This window comes from Pseudoliparis swirei, unplaced genomic scaffold (assembly GCF_029220125.1).
Source record: "Pseudoliparis swirei isolate HS2019 ecotype Mariana Trench unplaced genomic scaffold, NWPU_hadal_v1 hadal_31, whole genome shotgun sequence".
Classification (NCBI taxonomy): Eukaryota; Metazoa; Chordata; class Actinopteri; order Perciformes; family Liparidae; genus Pseudoliparis; species Pseudoliparis swirei.
In genome coordinates, this window is record NW_026613267.1 from 48,633 (window position 1) to 65,000 (window position 16,368).

The following is a 16,368-nucleotide window of genomic DNA, read 5'->3' on the forward strand; positions in this document are numbered from 1 at the left end:
CAATACCTGCCATATCATGATACTACCACGAGACCAGAATTCAGTGTGAGCAATTATAGAGTTACATAACTTTACAGATGTGTGTTTGAGGTGAAACCCCCTTGGCTTTGAAACACTGAAACACACACACAGCCCATTATATATATATATATATATACACATATATATATTATATATATAATCTGAGTTCAGGCTGCTTTTGTTGAATGACCGGCTCTCCGAGCCGATCCGCCCTTCTGTGAACCCCACCCCACCCCGGGATGAGGTGTAGGAGAACCACACGAGGTGACTCCCACCAAACCGCCCCATCCCGGGAGGGGGGCCGACCCCCCCCCGCTCCTTCTGTGGGATCCACAAGTCAATCCCACCGCTTTCTGTGAGGCCGCCAGGATCCCCCCCACCCGAGGGATGCAGCTAATGTAGGAGAATCACACGAGGTGACTCAGCGAAACGCCACAAGACTTAAGGAGTCAACTCCGCCTGGGACGAGGGGACCACCCCCCCACTCCTCCTGAGGCTCACATCACGGTGCTGCTCTGCTGGGAATCACGGCTATATACTAACTCTGCTCCGTGACGTCACGACATCAAAGCGCAGACAATGTTTCCATGGTGACTCAGTGACGTCACGGAGAATGTCTTGTCCGCCAGCTAAACGGCGCGAGCCTTCATGAACTGTTTTCTCTTTAACTCCGACACACTTCTATCAACACACAGCACCCCAAAGCGAGCGGACGTTACTTACCTTCTCTACAGCTGTTTCTCCCGCCTCTTCGCGAGCTTACTGAAGCTTCATCGTTCTTATGTTTTACACCAAGAAACAACTTGGAAGTGGGCGCGGGTTGTTTATGTGTTATTAGTTGTTATGCTAAGCAAACAGCTCCTTCTGTCGCTTCATCCTGACTGTACCGATGTCAGTGTTCTCCGTGTCTCACTCCAAGCTCAGAAACGCCGGCCGGCCAGTTAACTTAAAAGAAGTCTTCTTCACATCTTCAGCATTAAGTTGTTTCACGAGTTAAACTTCCTCACAGTAACTTTAAATTAACTTATTTTAATGTAAAACATCCGTAGACGGGCTTCAGAGGATGGAGAAATATATCTTATTTAGTATCAAACCATTTACATGTGGTTCAGACCAGGACCCCCTGGAGGGACCACGTCTGGGAGGAGACCTCATGAGGTCATGTGACACCTCCTCCTGAGGAGCTGCAGGAGGACCCTGTCCCTGAGGAAGAGGAGGGAGGTAACCAGTGAACACAGCAGCTCAAAGCAGAAAGTCTTTATTCACGGGCGACTGAACAGACAGAAAGAAGCTCCACGAGGAACTAAAGAAGAACATGTATGTACAGAGAGGAGAGAGGAGAGGCCAGAACCAGAGACCAGGGACTAGAGACCAGAGACCAGAACCAGAGACCAGGACCAGGGACTAGAGACCAGGACCAGAGACCAGAGACCAGAGGTCCCAGGTGACGTGTGGAGCTGCTCTTCCTCTTCGTCTTCAGTCACTAAACTACATGTATTACGCCGACATGTGACGACCAATCAGAAGTGGCCGTGTTGGTCACCTGACCACCAGCAGGGCCTCATAGTCCGGTCTACTTCCTGGTGAGACCCTCCTCATCTCATCCACCCGCCGTGGTTCATCGGCATGCCGGGCGGAGGGGGGAGGGGCACCTGGGACTGTCCTGGGGGGGGGGGGTACCCCCCGGGCGGGAGGCCGATGACCGGAGGGGGCGCGTGGCCCGGCGGCATGCGCGGCGGCGGCGGGTAGCTGTTGTAGCCCGGCGGCGGGTACGCGGGCGCCAAGTTGGGCGGCGGGTAGCTGGAAGGAGGCGGCGGCGGGCCAGGAGGGGGCGCCGCAGGCGGCGGGTAGACGTGGGGGTGGTACGGCGGCAACGGGGGGGCGTAGCTGGGGGGCATCGGGGCGTAGGAGGGACCCTCCGTCTTCATGAGCGACTGCAGGCTCTGGTAGCCTTCGCCCGACATGTAGGAGCTGGTGGTGGACATGATGTAGTTGGAGGGCGGCGGGGGAGGAGGGCGGTGGGGCAGGGGGGGGGGCGCGTGTGGCGGCGGAGGAGGGGCGGCTTCAGTGAACGGCTCGGCCTCCGTGGGCGGAGCCGGGGCCTTGCGCTCTGAGGAGGTAAACAACACGTCAGCATCTCCTGTGAGGCCACGAAGCTCCGCCCCCTAGGCTCCGCCCCCTAGGCTCCGTTCCCACAGGAGGTCTCATTATGAGCTCAAGCACTAATCTGATTGGTCTGAGGAGACGAGCTGCTGATGATGTCATCACACGAGACGACGACTGGATTACAAGTAAGACCCAAGACCTGCTCATTATGGGACTGGAGGAGTCATACCCTCCTCTTCCTCTACACGTAGCCTCCTCTTCCTGTACCCTCCTCTTCCTCCTCTACCTGTCCCCTCCTCTTCCTCTACACGTACCCTCCTCTTCCTCCTCTACCTGTCCCCTCCTCTTCCTCGAGCTGTTCCCTCTGAGTCCCGGCCTCTCTTACCTGGGGGAGGCAGCGATGTGGGCAGAGGGGGCATGGGGCTCTCCAGTCGGGGGATCTTGGCTCCCACTTGTTCTGTGACTGAAACGAGAGAACAGTCGTTTCAGTCCCGTGGATGACGTCGTGGACTTTGCTGCTTGAATATTCATAGCAGCTCATCATCCTCAGCAGCTCTCCACACATCATGAGAGAGCCGCCGTCGTACCTGGAGCCTTGGGTTCCTCTTTGGGGGATGTCTGGAAGAAGAAACAGGAATACTCAGTTCCATCTTTGAGGGGAGGAGCCTGAATGAAGGCCTCATGTCGGTAAGCGTACTCACATGCGAGCGTTTGACCAGGCGGGCGGGGCTGCCCCCCTGGGGGGAGGTCTTCTTGGGCGGGGGGGGCGGGGGGGTGGGTGCCGGCGGTAGTCCCTGAGGCATCGGGGGAATGGGCGCCTGGGGAACGGGCGCCTGGGGAGCGGCGCGTTCCTTCTCCTGGATCTGCTGGGGGATGGGCTTGTTCCCCTGCGAGTACAGGTCCAGGATCTGGTGGCAGATGTCTGGACAAAGAGGAAGTGTCACGCGAGCTGAAGACGTGGAGGCGGGCGCGGCCGTCTGACCCGTACCTTCGAGCAACTCCACCGGGACGTCCTGGACGAACTGCTCCCACCAGCGGCGAGACGACTGCTTGGCCGTCCACTCCTGAATGTCGAACTTACAGAGGCGGCCGGCGAGGTACATGACGGCCACGGCGATGATCTCCGGTTCCCACTGCAGAGACAGCATGGTGCACAGGCTGCGGGGGCACGGGGTCACGGGGTCACGGGCCTCTTCATACCAGAGTCCACGGAGGAAGGCTCACGGCTCACCTGTCGTTGACGAAGGTCCACGCCATCTGGAGCACCTTGCACACTTTGTTCTTGTCGCCTTCAACGAGCAGAAGGCGAGTCATAAGCCGCCTGCACTGACGGAGCAGTACACCAAGCCGCCTGTAGGGCGCGCACCGCTCACCTTTGAGTTGCTTGACGTAGCGCAGCAGGAACATGTACGGGTGCTCCACCTGCAGGTCGAACTTGATGGTCTGAAGCAGGATCCTCTCCAGCACCATCACCTCCTCCTGCAGACACAGCCTGCTGGTGAGAACCAGGGGGTGACCCCCGCATGTGACTCAGGACCGTCAGATTAGAGGAGCACCTTGGGGTCGTCTCCAAACTGGGCGAACTGCACGTCGTTCAGGAGGCTGCGGGCCGTCTTGATGATGTCTTTACACTTCTTCGGGGTTTCCTCCACCTTCCCTGCCAGGAACAGACAGCAGGCGCCCGTCACCTGTTGGGACACGCCTCGACATGAACACACCTAGACCCGGGTTCAGGGTTCTACAGACGGTCCAGACCCGCTGGCCACCGAGAGCAGGGCTCAGTCAGCGCTTGAGAACAACAAAGAAACAATACAGGAAAGAAAAGGAAACACTTCCAGGAGGCAGGTCGTGTGTTTGAATCACAGACATAAGAACACGTCACGCATGAGGCCGGTTGGGTTATTACACATTTAAATAGTGTTTTTAAGAAGAGGAACAACTCAACGTACGTATCGGGGAAACTGCTTGAAGGAGTGGAACATGTAGAAGCGGTGGAAGTAGATGATGCCGGTGGCCAGCGTGTCGTAGTGTCTGGGGACCGTCAAGAAACAAACAGAACCTCTCTGCACAGTCATCCACCGCTCAGCTTCAGAGGATACAGGCCCAGCCTGGTGCCCACGTCGAAGATGAAGCGGGCTCCTTCCCTCCGGTACCGGGCCTCCGTGCCGGGGTCCAGGCCCTCGGACTGCGACGGCGTGTGGGCCAGGTCCTTCTTGTCCCAGTACCAGCACGGCTTGATGTGGTCCAGGATCACCTGGCCAGAGAAGTTCTCCTTGAACTCCTTCATCGGCTGAAGAGAAGCAACGGTGGATGGACCCGCTGCGCCGGACTGGAGGCACAGACACAAAGGGTCCACAGACGGGTCCACAGACGGTCCTACAGGCGGGTCTACAGACGGGTCCACAGGCGGGACCACAGACGGGTCCACAGACGGGTCCACAGACGGGTCCACAGACGGGTCCACAGACGGGTCCACAGACGGGTCCACAGACGGTCCTACAGACGGGTCCACAGACGGGTCCACAGACGGGTCTACAGACGGGTCCACAGACGGGTCTACAGACGGATCTAGACGGGTCCACAGACGGGTCTACAGACGGGTCCACAGACGGGTCTACAGACGGATCTAGACGGGTCCACAGACGGGTCTACAGACGGGTCCACAGACGGGTCTACAGACGGATCTACAGACGGGTCCACAGACGGGTCTACAGACGGGTCTACAGACAGATCCACAGACGGGTCCACAGACAGATCCACAGACGATCTACAGACGAACAGACGATCTACAGACGGATCTACAGACGGGTCTACAGACAGATCTACAGACGGGTCTACAGACAGATCTACAGACGGATCTACAGACGGGTCCACAGACGGGTCTACAGACGGGTCTACAGACGGATCTACAGACGGATCTACAGACGGGTCTACAGACGGATCTACAGACGGGTCTACAGACGGATCTACAGACAGATCTACAGACGGATCTACAGACGGGTCCACAGACGGGTCTACAGACGGATCCACAGACGGGTCTACAGACGGGTCCACAGACGGGTCTACAGACGGATCCACAGACGGATCCACAGACGGGTCCACAGACGGATCTACAGACGGGTCTACAGACGGATCTACAGACGGATCTACAGACGGATCTACAGACGGGTCCACAGACGGGTCCACAGACGGGTCTACAGACGGATCTACAGACGGGTCTACAGACGGGTCCACAGACGGGTCCACAGACGGGTCTACAGACGGATCTAGACGGGTCACAGACGGGTCACAGACGGGTCACAGACGGGTCACATACGGGTCACAGACGGGTCACAGACGGATCTACAGACGGGTCTACAGACAGATCCACAGACGGGTCCACAGACAGATCCACAGACGATCTACAGACGATCTACAGACGGATCTACAGACGGATCCACAGACAGATCTACAGACGGGTCTACAGACAGATCTACAGACGGATCTACAGACGGGTCTACAGACGGATCCACAGACGGGTCCACAGACGGGTCTACAGACGGATCTAGACGGGTCCACAGACGGGTCTACAGACGGGTCTACAGACGGATCTACAGACGGATCTACAGACGGGTCCACAGACGATCTACAGACGGATCTACAGACGGATCCACAGACAGATCTACAGACGGGTCTACAGACAGATCTACAGACGGGTCTACAGACAGATCTACAGACGGGTCCACAGACGGGTCTACAGACGGATCCACAGACGGGTCTACAGACGGATCTAGACGGGTCCACAGACGGGTCTACAGACGGATCTACAGACGGATCTACAGACGGATCTACAGACGATCTACAGACGGATCCACAGACGGATCTACAGACGGGTCTACAGTCAACATTTAGAGTAAGACTTTAAAACACGTGTCTTTAAATAACTGATGAAACTCAACGAGGGGAGAACTTCCCCACATTAGCATATTGCTAAGTCCTAGCTAGCATTCAGGAGTGTTAGCCGAGCTAGCGAGAATGTGAACCTACAAGTTCGCTTCGTTGAGCTAAACGGTACCGAGCCGGTACCGGAGAGGACCGAGTGGTTCTGTATGGACCGGGAGGTGACGTCACGCCGATCAGGTCCGTTAAACACGCGCAGAGACAAACGTTATGACGTCAACTAGCCAACTGGGTGATGCTAGTCGAGCAGCTAACGCTAAGGTAGCAGCTTCTCTCGAGGCGGGAGTCTCGCGCCGTCAGAACATCCCATAATCCCGCTGCAGGGTGGGCTAACTGTTCGTAATGACGCACACACGTCTCACCTTTAACATGGAGGCGCCAGAGTGAGCCGCCGGGAACAAGCGGCCGTGAGATGAGTCCGCAGCTCTTCACGCTAACGAGCGACACACGAGCGCGCCGCCATTATGGACGACGTCACAGACTTCTTGCTGACGTCATCACGCACGACGTCTGATTCCGATGTTCGCTGTGTTCGCGTTTATCTTTCCTCTTCTGAATTAATTAATTGATTAATTAAACGCTTCATTGTGACAGTTATGCTGCTGGGGTACCGCGAACTACATTATACGTGTGAATAATTCACGTTTTCTTTTAAGTATATTTTTAATGTGTTATCCCCAAAGTGTCCACTAGAGGGAGACAATGAACCACTCTTAGATTTGGGCACAACAGATTTGACAGGCTATGATTGGACCCGATTCAACAATAACTACAATGTCTTTGACAAATATAACACATTTATACATACATAAAAAACATCGAGACAATTTTATTGTATATTATATATTAATTCACTGTCTCTTGTCCCCATGTAAAGCGTCTTTGTGTATTTAGAATAGCGCTATATAAGTTTTAATTATTATTATTATTATATGACAACGTAAAGATAATATATTGAATGATTGATCTGATGCCTCCTTTGTCACATGTTTAAAAAGACTTCACTTAATTGGTTTGAGCAGGTAACAATATAAAGAAACATATAATTAATACACATATGCCGCAGTGCAAGTCATTTGTGGAAGTCTGAAGAAAAAACATGATGAAAAGCATGAGGGATAATAATGAAATATTAAAAGCAGCATCACAAAAAGGAAATAAAATCTGCTACTAAATACGTATTTGTCTTATATTTAAATGGTATAATGGAGACCAGATATCATTTGAGATGTGATCAAGTTAGCTCTTTAAATGCAACTTCCCTCTTTCGGTTGCGTGTTTACAGAACATAAACAACCTTATTATATTTAGAAATTAAATACATCGGACATTTCTGAGATGATGCAACAACAGGGTTATTAATGTTCACACATTTTAATTTGTCTTATTACAGAAATGTGATGAATTTAAATGAGAGTTTTACATAAAAGGAATTCCACAAAGTGTTGCCTTGTTTTACAAGTTATTACTGACCTTTAAATAAAACGAGTAGCTTTGAGTTGTTAAAACATTATTATAGGATTTTATTCATCTGTCAAATCAACATTCTTTAAATACAAGTGAAATGCATCAAACCTATAAAGTTAAACACCGTGACTCCTCCTGGAATATGGATTTAATGATTGCCTTTTATGAGAAATAAGAAAACATATTATTACTATTATTACTTATTATTGGACATGAAGGAGAGCTCAGAGGTAATTATTCATCTTGACTTTAGTTGGAGAGGATTTTAAAGTATCAAGCTTCACTCCTGAGGAACATTAAATCATTTAAATCATTTAAATAATTTAATTCATTTAAATCATTTAAATCATTTACTGCCTGCAATTAAAATGTGGAATTCGTTTGAATTAAATATCTACATATTGTATATATACACACATATATATATGTATATATTATATATATACATATATATGTGGAATCCGCTTGAATTAAATATCTATATATTATATATACACACACATATATATATATATATATATATATGTGTATATATATATACACATATATATATATGTGTATATATATATACATATATATGTGGAATCCGCTTGAATTAAATATCTATATATTATATATACACACACATATATATATATGTGTATATATATACACATATATATATATATGTGTATATATATATACATATATATGTATATACACATATATATATATAGATAGATAGATAGATAGATATATACTTTATTAATCCCCAAGGGGAAATTTGTCGAGTCAGTAGCAGCAACACACAAGAATAAAAAAACAAAACACAAATATAAGAAGGGTTAGGGTGATCTGGCAAGAGGTGAACTGTTGTAGAGCCTCATAGCCGTCGGCAGGAATGTTCTCCTGTATCTCTCCTTGTGGCAGCGGAGCGTGAGGAGACGTCTGGAGAAAGTACTCCTCTGTCCCTGTAGGAGGTGGTGGAGAGGGTGGTCCGGGTTGTCCAATATGGACACCAGTTTCTTCAACGACCTCCTCTCCACCACCTGTTCCAGGTGCTCCAGCTGGCAGCCGATGATGGAGCCAGCCTTCCTAACCAGTTTGTTAAGACGGCTGGTGTCACCGGCTCCGATGCTGCTCCCCCAGCAGACAATGGCAAAGTGCAGCACACTGGCGACAACCGACTGGTAGAATAACTCCAGCATCTTGCTGCACACGTTGAAGGATCGAAGCTTTCTCAGGAAAAAGAGTCGACTCATCATATATTCAGGAGCGCTCGGAACAAATCGTCCAAATGTGGGAGGATTTGTCAGGATGCGTCCTGGAGAAAAAGTGAGATACTCATCTCGTATTGCCCCAAGACACACACACACACACACACACACACACACACACACACACACACACACACACACACACACACACACACACACACACACACACACACACACACACACACACACACACACACACACACACACACACACACACACCAACAGTAAATCAGCGTATGAATAATGAATCCTTCTGTATGAATATTAACGTTGCATAATGGCGCTCATGGCCCTCTCTGCTCTTCACCTCAACACTTCATCACCACTCTATTGTCACACACTCTATTGTGCTCAGTGCATTGTTCTCCTGGGTGTGTTCTCCTATTGTCAGACCCCGGGGGGGCCGGGGGGCCAGGGGGGCGGGGCTGTGACGAGACCTACAGGCCTCCTGCTTATTGTTTACATAAATTACATTAGATCATTATTATTATGAGTCCTGAGTCCCGTGTCACGGGAACAACTCTCATGCAGCCGGTCCTCCCCCGCGTGTGTGTTTGTGGTGTGTGTGTATGTGTGTGTGTGTGTGTGGTGTGTGTGTGTTTGTGTGTGGTATCTGTGTGTGTATATATGTGTGTGTATGTGTGTCTCCCTGCAGTGTGTAGGTGTGTCTGATGGCACTTAGCACACGGGATACATGTCTCCTTGTCTCCTCGTCTCCTCGTCTCCTCAGAGGCTTGGTCTTAAAACCTTTCCCGTGTCCATGAGCAAGGCATCGCGGGGCGTTGGCCCCGTGCGGCCCTGTGTCACCAGCCGGAGCCGGGGGCCGCCGCTACGAGCCGTGATGTATTATTGAGGAGCCCATGAGCAACACCGGAGGCTGCCGGTGCTGGTGGTGGTGGTGCTGATGGTGGTGCTGGTGCTGATGGTGGTGGTGGTGGTGATGGTGGTGCTGATGGTGGTGGTGGTGCTGATGGTGGTGGTGGTGATGGTGGTAGTGCTGATGGTGGTGGTGGTGATGGTGGTGCTGATGGTGGTAGTGCTGATGGTGGTGGTGGTGGTGCTGATGGTGGTGGTGGTGCTGATGGTGGTGGTGATGGTGGTGGTGCTGATGGTGGTGGTGGTGGTGATGGTGGTGGTGCTGATGGTGGTGATGGTGGTAGTGCTGATGGTGGTGGTGGTGGTGATGGTGGTGCTGATAGTGGGGTGGTGCTGATGGTGGTGGTGGTGATGGTGGTAGTGCTGATGGTGGTGGTGCTGATGGTGGTGGTGATGGTGGTGGTGCTGATGGTGGTGGTGCTGATGGTGGTGATGGTGGTAGTGCTGATGGTGGTGGTGGTGGTGATGGTGGTGGTGCTGATGGTGGTGGTGGTGGTGCTGATGGTGGTGCTGATGGTGGTGGTGGTGGTGATGGTGGTGGTGCTGATGGTGGTGCTGATGGTGGTGGTGGTGGTGATGGTGGTGGTGGTGGTTTATTTGTTTATTTATTGGATCTCCATTAGCTGACGCCTTAGCGACCGCTAATCTTCCTGGGGTCCACAGAAAGGACAAAATACAATACATACAAAAACATACAAAACATATCGTGAATCCAACAGTTAAAAATAGTACAACAAAGTAAAAGAAAAAGAAAAAATAGTGCAGTCAGATGCTCAGTACAGTTAAAGGATAATATATATGTTATGTTGTGCAGATCAACTTAAGTCATACAAAGAATAAGAAAAGGAAAATCAGATGACTAAAAAGCAATAGAATACGTCAAGTGGTGAATGTTCTTAGGTGCGCCTTTAATTGTTTTTTGAATGATAAATTGTTACTCATGTGAGTTAAACGAGGAGGCAGTAGGTTCCAAGCGGTAATTGCACGATAGATCACAGTACGTTTGAGGAGGTTAGTTCTTGGGGTTGGCGGTATCAATTGACCTAAACTAGCATTCCTAGTGTTATGGTTATGTCTGTTAAATGTGTGTTGTAACTGATTGAAGAAATATACCGGTGTCTGATTAAATACTACTTTCCTGAAAAACATGAGAAGACAAAAGTGAAGTTGAGTTTCAACTGAGAACCATGACAGGCGAGATGCATATATGCAGTATTAGTTCTAATTGAACACTGGAGTGCTAATCTGGCAGCTCTGTTTTGAACCATTTGTAGTTTGTGTATGTCCTTCTTAGCAGCCACTGCCCAGATGAATGGACAGTACATCAGATGACAAAAATGGTGGTGATTGTGGTGGTGCTGATGGTGGTGGTGCTGATGGTGGTGGTGGTGGTGATGGTGCTGATGGTGGTGGTGGTGATGGTGGTGATGGTGGTGGTGGTGGTGGTGGTGATGGTGGTGGTGCTGATGGTGGTGGTGGTGCTGGTGGTGCTGATGGTGGTGGTGGTGCTGATGGTGGTGGTGGTGATGGTGCTGATGGTGGTGGTGGTGGTGGTGCTGATGGTGGTGCTGATGGTGGTGGTGGTGGTGATGGTGGTGCTGATGGTGGTGGTGGTGGTGATGGTGCTGCTGGTGGTGGTGCTGATGGTGGTGGTGGTGATGGTGGTGCTGATGGTGGTGGTGGTGGTGCTGGTGATGGTGGTGGTGCTGATGGTGGTTGTGGTGGTGATGGTGGTGGTGGTGGTGATGGTGGTGGTGCTGATGGTGGTGGTGATGGTGGTGGTGCTGATGGTGGTGGTGGTGGTGATGGTGGTGGTGCTGATGGTGGTGGTGGTGGTGGTGCTGATGGTGGTGGTGCTGATGGTGGTGGTGGTGGTGATGGTGGTGGTGCTGCTGATGGTGGTGGTGGTGCTGATGGTGGTGGTGCTGATGGTGGTGGTGGTGCTGATGGTGGTGGTGCTGATGGTGGTGGTGGTGGTGATGGTGCTGCTGGTGGTGGTGCTGATGGTGGTGGTGCTGATGGTGCTGATGGTGGTGGTGCTGATGGTGGTGGTGCTGGTGGTGGTGCTGGTGCTGGTGGTGCTGGTGGTGGTGCTGGTGCTGATGGTGGTGGTGCTGGTGGTGGTGCTGGTGCTGATGGTGCTGATGGTGGTGGTGCTGGTGGTGGTGCTGGTGCTGGTGGTGCTGGTGGTGGTGCTCGGCCCGCAAACCAGCCCTCCATGTCGGTGGAGTTCATCCCGACTCGAGCTGAGACGACATTTCATTGATATTAATAATTAGTGCCCCCCCCCCGTGGCCCCTCCCCCCCTGAGGCCACTCCCCCGAGCGATCAGACTCTAACGCGTTTCTCAATCAGCGTTCTTGTGTGTACTTTCCTCTCCTCGTGACTCGTGTCTCGTCACAGTCTCTGAGGACATGTTCACATTCAAAGTTCTCTTCTCTCAAAGCACGGTCAAAATGCCAGGATGTGACTTGATCCTCCCACTTTACCCAGAATGCATCAGAGGAGACTTGTGCGTACTCTGGCCAGCAGATATCCCAGAATGCATTTCACCATCAACCGGAAACAGTAGCGGAGGAGAAAATAAACTACTGACAGTTGACTTTTTATAAATACTACTGTTGTTGAGTCAGGAATGTGATGTGAGGATGTTTTGTTTATTTGACTGTAAAAAATAATGTACAGTGAACAATTAGAGTAAAACTCAGGAGCAAGAACAGCTGATGTGGTGACGTCATCAAGTCAGCTGCTGTTCCAATCGCAGAAAGACCTCCTCCCGTCCTCCGGAGTCTGGACTCCCAAGTCCAGACTCCGGAGGACGGGAGGTCTGGACTCGTGTTCTTTGAATTGAGAAACGAAGTAATGCTCTGAAAATGTCCTCCATGTTTTATTAATGAAGGAATGTGAAATGCACGACCGGACCCGCCCAGAACCAGAACCACCTCCACCGCTCCATGTTCACAGGTATCATACACACACACACACACCACACACACACACACACCACACACACACACACACCACACACACGTCACCTCCTCAACGCCATGTTTCATACACCTCTGGGCCAGCAGAGGGCGCTGTTGCCTCGCAGCGTGCCTGTATGCCCCGCCCCCCTATTGAAAGACAAGAGGTGCGTCATCTTTACAGTCATGTTATTCAATAATGTCCGAATAACATAAACACACATTTGAATTAGCGGTGACCTCTGACCCCAGACTGAGGGCCTGGTGTGGTGAGAGTGATCTAGTGGTCTAGTGATCTAGTGGTCTAGTGATCTAGTTGTCTCGTGGTCTAGTGGTCTAGTGATCTAGTTGTCTAGTGGTCTAGTGATCTAGTTGTCTCGTGGTCTAGTGGTCTAGTGATCTAGTTGTCTAGTGGTCTAGTGATCTAGTTGTCTAGTGGTCTAGTGATCTAGTGATCTAGTTGTCTAGTGGTCTAGTGATCTAGTGGTCTAGTAATCTAGTGATCTAGTTTTCTAGTGGTCTAGTGATCTAGTTGTCTAGTGGTCTAGTGATCTAGTGGTCTAGTGATCTAGTTGTCTAGTGGTCTAGTGATCTAGTGGTCTAGTGATCTAGTGATCTAGTGATCTAGTTGTCTAGTGATCTAGTGGTCTAGTAATCTAGTGATCTAGTGATCTAGTTGTCTAGTTGTCTAGTGATCTAGTGATCTAGTGATCTAGTTGTCTAGTGGTCTAGTGATCTAGTGGTCTAGTAATCTAGTGATCTAGTTGTCTAGTTGTCTAGTGGTCTAGTGATCTAGTGGTCTAGTAATCTAGTGATCTAGTGATCTAGTTGTCTAGTGGTCTAGTAATCTAGTGATCTGGTGGTCTAGTGATCTAGTGATCTAGTGGTCTGGTGGTCTAGTGGTCTAGTGATCTAGTGGTCTAGTGATCTAGTTGTCTAGTGATCTAGTGATCTAGTGGTCTAGTGATCTAGTTGTATAGTGATCTAGTGGTCTAGTTGTCTAGTGGTCTAGTGGTCTAGTGATCTAGTGGTCTAGTGGTCTAGTAATCTAGTGATCTAGTGATCTAGTGGTCTGGTGGTCTAGTGATCTAGTGGTCTAGTGATCTGGTGATCTAGTGATATTGTGGTCTGGTGGTCTAGTGATATAGGGATCTAGGCATCTAGTGGTCTAGTGATCTAGTGATCTAGTGGTCTGGTGGTCTAGTGATCTAGTGGTCTGGTGGTCTAGTGTTATAGTGATCAAGTGATCTAGTGATCTAGTGGTCTGGTGGTCTAGTGATCTAGTGGTCTGGTGGTCTAGTGTTCTAGTGATCTAGTGATCTGGTGGTCTAGTGATCTGGTGATCTAGTGGTCTGGTGGTCTAGTGATCTAGTGGTCTAGTGATCAAGTGATCTAGTGGTCTGGTGATCTGGTGGTCTAGTGATCTAGTGATCTGGTGGTCTAGTGGTCTGGTGGTCTAGTGATCTAGTGGTCTAGTGATCTGGTGGTCTAGTGATCTAGTGGTCTGGTGATCTAATGGTCTAGTGATCAAGTGATCTAGTGGTCTAGTGATCTGGTGGTCTAGTGATCTAGTGATTTGGTGGTCTAGTGATCTGGTGATCTAGTGATCTAGTAATCTAGTGGTCTGGTGATCTAGTGGTCTGGTTGTCTAGTGATCTAGTGATCTGGTGGTCTAGTGATCTAGTGGTCTGGTTGTCTAGTGATCTAGTGATCTGGTGGTCTAGTGATCTAGTGGTTTAATGTCCGTTCCCCTGATGTTTCTCATGATTTATTCTGTCACTAAACGATCATGAAACTGAGTTCCACTCGGTTCATGAACGGTCTGTTATTGTTGTCCGTGTGTTTGACCCTTGACCCGTGACCCTTGACCTCCTGCCTCAGTCATGAGGGGTCATGTGAGAGGTCAGGAGCAGCAGGTTGTGTTCCAGCTCATATTTAAAATGTCTTTCTGGAAACGTGAAGGAAGAAAACACAAAACAATAAACGGGATGAGATGCTCTGACGTCACGTGAAGGGGAAATAACGGAGGACTGGGACTGATTCAAAACGAAGATATTGATTGATTGATTAATTGATTGATTTGTAACAACGTATTAATCAGTCTGCATGCAGCGCGCTGCCAGCCGCGCGGAGCGGGCGCGTCCACTAGTCGCACTTGAACTTGAATCCCGTTCCACGACACAGAGGCAACCCCCGCCACACACACACACACACACACACACACACACACACACACACACACACACACACACACACACACACACACACACACACACACACACACACACACACAGACGCCCCGGCGCGGCTCCTCGTGTCTCCTCGCTGTGAACACTCGGACCTGCTTGTAGGACGAGATGAGGAGGAGGAGGTGTCTTGTCTGCCCGCCTGCTCTCTCTCTCTCTCTCTCTCTCTCTCTCTCTCTCTCTCTCTCTCTCTCTCTCTCTCTCTCTCTCTCCACCACCCCCCCCCCTCTATCCGCGAGGCTTCTGCCACCAGAGCCAAGAGTTGCCGTTCCGCGCGCCGATGCCAAAACGCGCAGCAGGAGTCGGTGCCAAAGGGTAATTTCCGCTGCTGACACTGAGGACTGTAGGGACTTTGGGAGCACCGGGAGCACCGGGAGCCGCGTGACCCCCTATGAGACATCAGCACATCATTAACACCGAGGAGCGCAGCCCGCGCATCCCGGTGGAGGTCTCCCCGTCAGCTCCGTGGAGCGCAGTCCAGGATTGTTATTGATCTAACCGGTGATCGGTAATCGAACCCACGGCTCGTTCCCTCGGCCACGCGCAGCTCCCTAAAAGTCCGCCGTGGCCTCCTCACTCCTCACTCCGGTGCTGCCCGGTCCGAGGAGCTCCGGGAGGCGCCTCACCCTCCGCGCGCAGCGCGCGGAGGAACAGTAGAGGAATTTAGGAGCGGGGGAGTCGGTCACCTGCGAGCCCGAGAGCACCGGCACCACCGACACCACCGGCACCACCGGCACCACCGGCACCACGGTCCAAGCCGACTCCAAGTGCCGTTTCCCGGGCGATGCCAGAGTAGATGCCCGGGCCATGTCCCGCCGCAAGCAGGTGAACCCGCAGCACTTATCGTGCGCGCACCAGGAGGCGGTCCGCGGTGAGTTCACGGAAACACGTTTCATTCTCTAGAATTTACCGGGAAAAATACAATCTGAGTATTTGGGTTTAGCTCCATGCAGTGTGTGTGTGTGTGTGTGTGTGTGTGTGTGTGTGTGTGTGTGTGTGTGTGTGTGTGCGCGTGTTATAAAATGAGCCGAACAACAGATCCAATCACAATTTACCGTTAACAACATTTATATATTTACCGGGGAGAACAGATCTGAGATGAAATTTAAACCTTTAAAGACGAGCAACACAATTCACTTTGTGTATAATAACACTTCGAGGTGATCTTATGATTTACACAGGGCACTGTCGGGATGCGTGTGTGAATGTGTGTTTGTGTGTGTATGTGAGTGTATGTTTGTGTGTGTGTGTGCGTGTGGGTGAGTGTATGTGTGTGTGAGTACATGTGGAAGCATACAACATTTCATCACAGCTCGCGCGTCCCGGTGTCTCAACATGTGGCGGCGCGCGCGCGTCGCTCCAGATTAATGTAGAACAATTGAAACAGTTTTTTATTCACATTTAATTTTCTATTTATTTGTTCTGAGACTCTTCGCTCGCGCTGACTTGTGTTCTTAATTCAAAACATCTCCTTCTCTTCCGCACGCGCAG

The 16,368-nt window shown here is 50.7% G+C and overlaps 2 protein-coding genes across 4 annotated transcripts in view; one reads left to right on the plus strand and one right to left on the minus strand.

Annotated features, from left to right (window-relative positions):
- Positions 1–1,263: 1,263 nt before the first annotated feature.
- ccnk (cyclin K) lies at positions 1,264–6,544 on the minus strand. Of its 3 annotated transcripts, XM_056410987.1 has the most exons (11): positions 6,429–6,543; positions 4,227–4,456; positions 4,077–4,158; positions 3,684–3,815; positions 3,501–3,606; positions 3,359–3,416; positions 3,116–3,285; positions 2,829–3,049; positions 2,715–2,745; positions 2,513–2,590; positions 1,264–2,131 (listed from the first exon to the last, which is right to left on the minus strand). In XM_056410987.1, exons 1-11 carry the CDS (start codon positions 6,435–6,437, stop codon positions 1,617–1,619), a joined length of 1,632 nt encoding a protein of 543 aa, XP_056266962.1. In that variant the 5' UTR covers positions 6,438–6,543; the 3' UTR covers positions 1,264–1,616. The 3 variants fall into 3 exon arrangements, with proteins under 3 accessions (XP_056266962.1, XP_056266961.1, XP_056266960.1); XM_056410986.1 differs by having other exon boundaries at positions 2,829–3,285; positions 4,227–4,417; positions 6,429–6,544; XM_056410985.1 differs by having other exon boundaries at positions 2,829–3,285.
- Positions 6,545–15,211: 8,667 nt separating this feature from the next.
- bcl11bb (BCL11 transcription factor B b) overlaps positions 15,212–16,368 on the plus strand; it is a 36,616-nt gene continuing 35,459 nt past the window's right edge. Inside the window, exon 1 of the mRNA XM_056410984.1 lies at positions 15,212–15,748. Within this exon, the coding sequence (XP_056266959.1) occupies positions 15,685–15,748 (64 nt within the window). The 5' untranslated portion in view covers positions 15,212–15,684. The remainder of the gene's footprint in view (positions 15,749–16,368) is intronic.